Consider the following 3,971-nt stretch of genomic DNA (forward strand, 5'->3'; position numbering starts at 1 on the left):
GTCAAGAGCTTGCCCGTTTCTCGCACACCACCGTTTCTCATACGTTGCCTCAAAATCACCTAGTGAATCAATTTCCAGACCATAATCTGTATTTTTTTAAAAGCCTCTCCCTACCTCCCCTCCTAACCTGGTGCTTCTTGGGCAAACCAAGGTTTGATAACCCTTAGTATACACTGTCCTTGGCCACAGCAAATGGCCTCTAGAATCCCAGCAAAACTATCGTGCTCTGTAACCGGAAGAGCAGCGTCATCACACCCTGATGCAAACAACAGCTGGGGACGGCTGTGCTGAGGAATCGTGATCACGCGGGATGGCCTCGACCCTCTCATCTCCCAAGAAACTTGGAAAATTACGAAAGTGCCGTCCAGTAATCTACGTGGCAGATAGTGCTGCCTAGGTGGCCAGGAAAACATAAAGTTAACTCAACAGCCTCCTTCCCAAGGGTAGGGCCGGAGAAAAGCGACCCTGCTGGGCGGAACAGGACCGAGCGGCGCCAGAAGGTTAACAACCCTCTTGCCCTGTTCCATGCAGTGGCCAAGACCCCACCACGCCACAGGCCAGCTGCCGGAAGTGCGTTACGCCAGTATACTGGGGCTGCCGGGAGTTGTAGTCAACCGGCTATTTCTCTTGTGCCCCAATTCACCTTTTTCTAACAAGCAAACACCTTGGAACCGCGAATAAGGGCGCTTCATAAGAAACAAATTCAATCCTTCTTTTTCCAGCTGACAAAGGAAACTCAGAGCTCCTCCGTAATATCGGACTACAAGTCCCAGCATGCTCTGTAAGACGGACAGAGCGCGGGCCACCGTCGTAGGTGTGGGCTACTTGAATGGAACGTTGGGCGTAATGCAAAGCCTTCCACGGTCCGCGCGGCTGGTACCTGCTCCTTGGGCGTGAGTGCAGCGTGTGGGTCGTGCGCGTGCGCGCTCGCCGGAGGCGCGGGGTGGTTGCGCCGGACCGTTGCGGGCGTGAGGCTGCTGAGGGGTGCCGCGCGCCCGAAAGACCGGTACTTGCGGGGCCTCTAGCTTCGCCCCGGGCTGCGGGCAGCCCTGGCGGCCGCCGGAGACCGCAAAGGGCGGAGGAAAGCAGGGGGCGGCGGGGGCCGGCCTCGGAACGCGGAGGAACAGCCGAGCATGCCCCGAGACAACATGGCCTCCCTGATCCAACGGATCGCCCGCCAGGCGTGCCTCACCTTCCGGGGCAGCGGGGGCGGCCGCAGCGCTTCCGACCTCGGCGCCGCACCGGGCCCCGAGGCCCCGATGCCGCAGGGCTTTCCGGAGAACCTGAGCAAGCTGAAGAACCTGCTGACCCAAGTCCGCGCCGAGGACCTGAATATCGCCCCGCGTAAGGCCACGCTGCAGCCATTACCGCCCAACCTGCCGCCGGTCACCTACATGCACATCTACGAAACCGACGGCTTCAGCCTCGGCGTGTTCCTGCTCAAGAGCGGCACGTCCATCCCATTGCACGACCACCCGGGCATGCATGGCATGCTCAAAGTGCTCTATGGCACTGTTCGCATCAGCTGCATGGACAAACTGGAGGCGGGCTGCGGGCAACAGCCGCGGGCCCCGCCGCCGGAGCAGCAGTTCGAACCGCCGCTGCAGGCCCGGGAGCGGGACGCCGTGCGGCCAGGCGTGCTGCGCTCGCGGGCCGAGTACACCGAGGCCAGCGGCCCCTGTGTCCTCACTCCGCACCAGGACAACCTGCACCAGATCGACGCTGTGGACGGACCCGCCGCCTTCCTGGACATTCTGGCCCCGCCCTATGACCCCGACGATGGCCGGGACTGCCATTATTACCGGGTGCTGGAGCCCGTCAGGGACAAGGAGGCCTCTGGCTCGGCCTGTGACCTTCCCCGAGAGGTGTGGCTCCTGGAGACCCCGCAAGCCGATGACTTCTGGTGCGAGGGGGAGCCCTATCCAGGTCCCAAAGTCTTCCCTTGAAGCCGCTCGCGCCTGGCTGCTGTGGGCCGAAGACATGCCCTGTTCACATCTGGGCCTCGCTGCCCGCGACCCACCATAAGGGCTCTGTCCGTACCCCCAGGCCTGGGCGTTGGATCTACTGGAATGGGCTGTAGCCGCTTTCTCCGGAGCCGTGGGAAGCGCTGACGTCTGGAGTGCAGCCACGGGGCCGGGTTAGGGGGTGGGGAAGGCGGGTAGACTAGGTTGTTTCCTGGCTCTGTCACTGCCACCGGGGTTTTGATTTGGGGGAAAGGGGGGAAGGGGGACTATCTGAAGCGCTTCCGTCCTAAAGCCATAATGAAAATATTCTTTTCTCTGTTCCTTATCCTATACAAAATACACTAAATGCCCCCACTCCCTTTACCCGGGTAAATAGGGTTTGTTTTCCACTTATGTCCTATGCCCTTTTACTTATTGTTATAGTTTTAACTTATTGACTGCATGACCCAGTGGTTTGAATTGTTTTTAGTTCAAGTCATTGGTAAAAACTAGGCTTAAAAAGATGAGCTACTACTTAAAATGAGCTATCCTGCCTAATTCATTCGTTATGGAATAGATCTTTTTTTCCAGAGTTGGGGCATCACCCCAATAACATAACTATGCATGTAGAGGACAAGATTTAATTTCTTTCCTCCTCTTGCCCAGTAGCCACATCTGGTTTACTCTGGCAGCATCTACTAAGAAATTCAGCACCTGCATATCTCAGTGACAAATGGTCACTTACAGCTTCTCTTCCCCATGAGTCTCCAGATCTGTGAGTTGAACAGATTGCTTGTTGCAGATTGACCTTTAATGCAAAAACTATATTATCCTCAAATGACTTTTTTTTTTTTTTTTTTGGTCTTCGTGTGCTTTAAGAAGTTAGGGTAATTCCATGTTTTCTAAGGAGAAGGTTCAAAGGAGCTAAATCAGCATGCTTCCAAACAACCGAATGTAAAACACTCCTAGCCAGCTGTTGAAGTCCATGCCCCTATTTACTTCCAGTATTTTCCTGCAAAAATAGAGAAAGATGTTGATGACTGTTTGAGATTCTCTCAGGAGCTCTAGTGTTCCAGAAGGCTGGTGGTTCCAGCTGTATTGTTTTGGTGGCAGTGTTCTCAAAACCCCTCAGAACAGTAGAGAACCAGTGTTTGCTTCATCCAGTGTAGTTTTCTATAGGAAGAGAGAAGGCACAGATGATCAAGGTTACAGAATAGAGAATTACCTATACTGCTGGCCATTTTAGAGCACCAAAACTTGGGACAAAGTACTTCCTAACCTCTTAAACAATTGTGCTATCTGTAACTAGTTTTATTTTTGTCCTTTTAGGAAGCTCAGCAACTTTACCTTGTTTACAAATGTATTTACACTATTTGCTTCAGGCTATGGAGCACTATTGTTTCCCTCTTTTTACTATTTATAGGATTCCTTTTTCACAACACTTTTAATAAAAACAAACTGTAGAAATAAACACGTTAAAATCTGCCCAGCTGTTGTCTAAGCCCTCTTGATTGACTTGCCCAAATGGCAATCCAATTCTAAGGTCTGTAATAAAGGGAGATTTGCTATTGGTGGAAAGTGTCCCTGTAGAAAAAACAGTATGTGCCCTTGCCTCTTTGTGCACACTGGGTTACTAATGGCCCAGAGTGAAGGAATATTTGTTCCCAGTTTTTTAGCTAGAAAAACAAATTCTTGATTTTTTTTTTTTTTTTTAACAAGATGCTTATTCAATGCGAAATGTCACTCTGTTGTAAAACCTGAGACAGGCATAATGCCAGGCATTTCTTCCAGGATTGCTAACATTGTTTGTTGGTAGCTTCACATTCTGGTGTGGTTTAATCTGCCTTGGAGGCAGTTTAAAGCACTTTTTAATGCCATTCAGTTTAAAAATAATTCTACATATGCAAATGATTATCTTCTTAAAAAAATGTTCACAAAATGGGTTTTTTAATAGCACAGTAATGAAAGTGTATGGTTACCAATCACATAATCTCCCCGTTCTGAATTATAGCCAAAATTTGATTAACT

The 3,971-nt window shown here is 51.2% G+C and overlaps 1 protein-coding gene across 1 annotated transcript; it reads left to right on the forward strand.

The window, feature by feature from the left end:
- Window positions 1-930: 930 nt before the first annotated feature.
- LOC111144878 (2-aminoethanethiol dioxygenase) lies at window positions 931-3,432 on the forward strand. Its single transcript, XM_022499448.1, has one exon. The coding sequence runs from the start codon at window positions 1,134-1,136 to the stop codon at window positions 1,944-1,946; it is 813 nt and encodes a 270-aa protein (XP_022355156.1). The 5' UTR covers window positions 931-1,133; the 3' UTR covers window positions 1,947-3,432.
- Window positions 3,433-3,971: the final 539 nt, after the last annotated feature.

The sequence above is a fragment of the Enhydra lutris genome, unplaced genomic scaffold, assembly GCF_002288905.1.
Source record: "Enhydra lutris kenyoni isolate GAN:26980312 unplaced genomic scaffold, ASM228890v2 scaffoldscaffold12, whole genome shotgun sequence".
Lineage (NCBI taxonomy): Eukaryota > Metazoa > Chordata > Mammalia > Carnivora > Mustelidae > Enhydra > Enhydra lutris.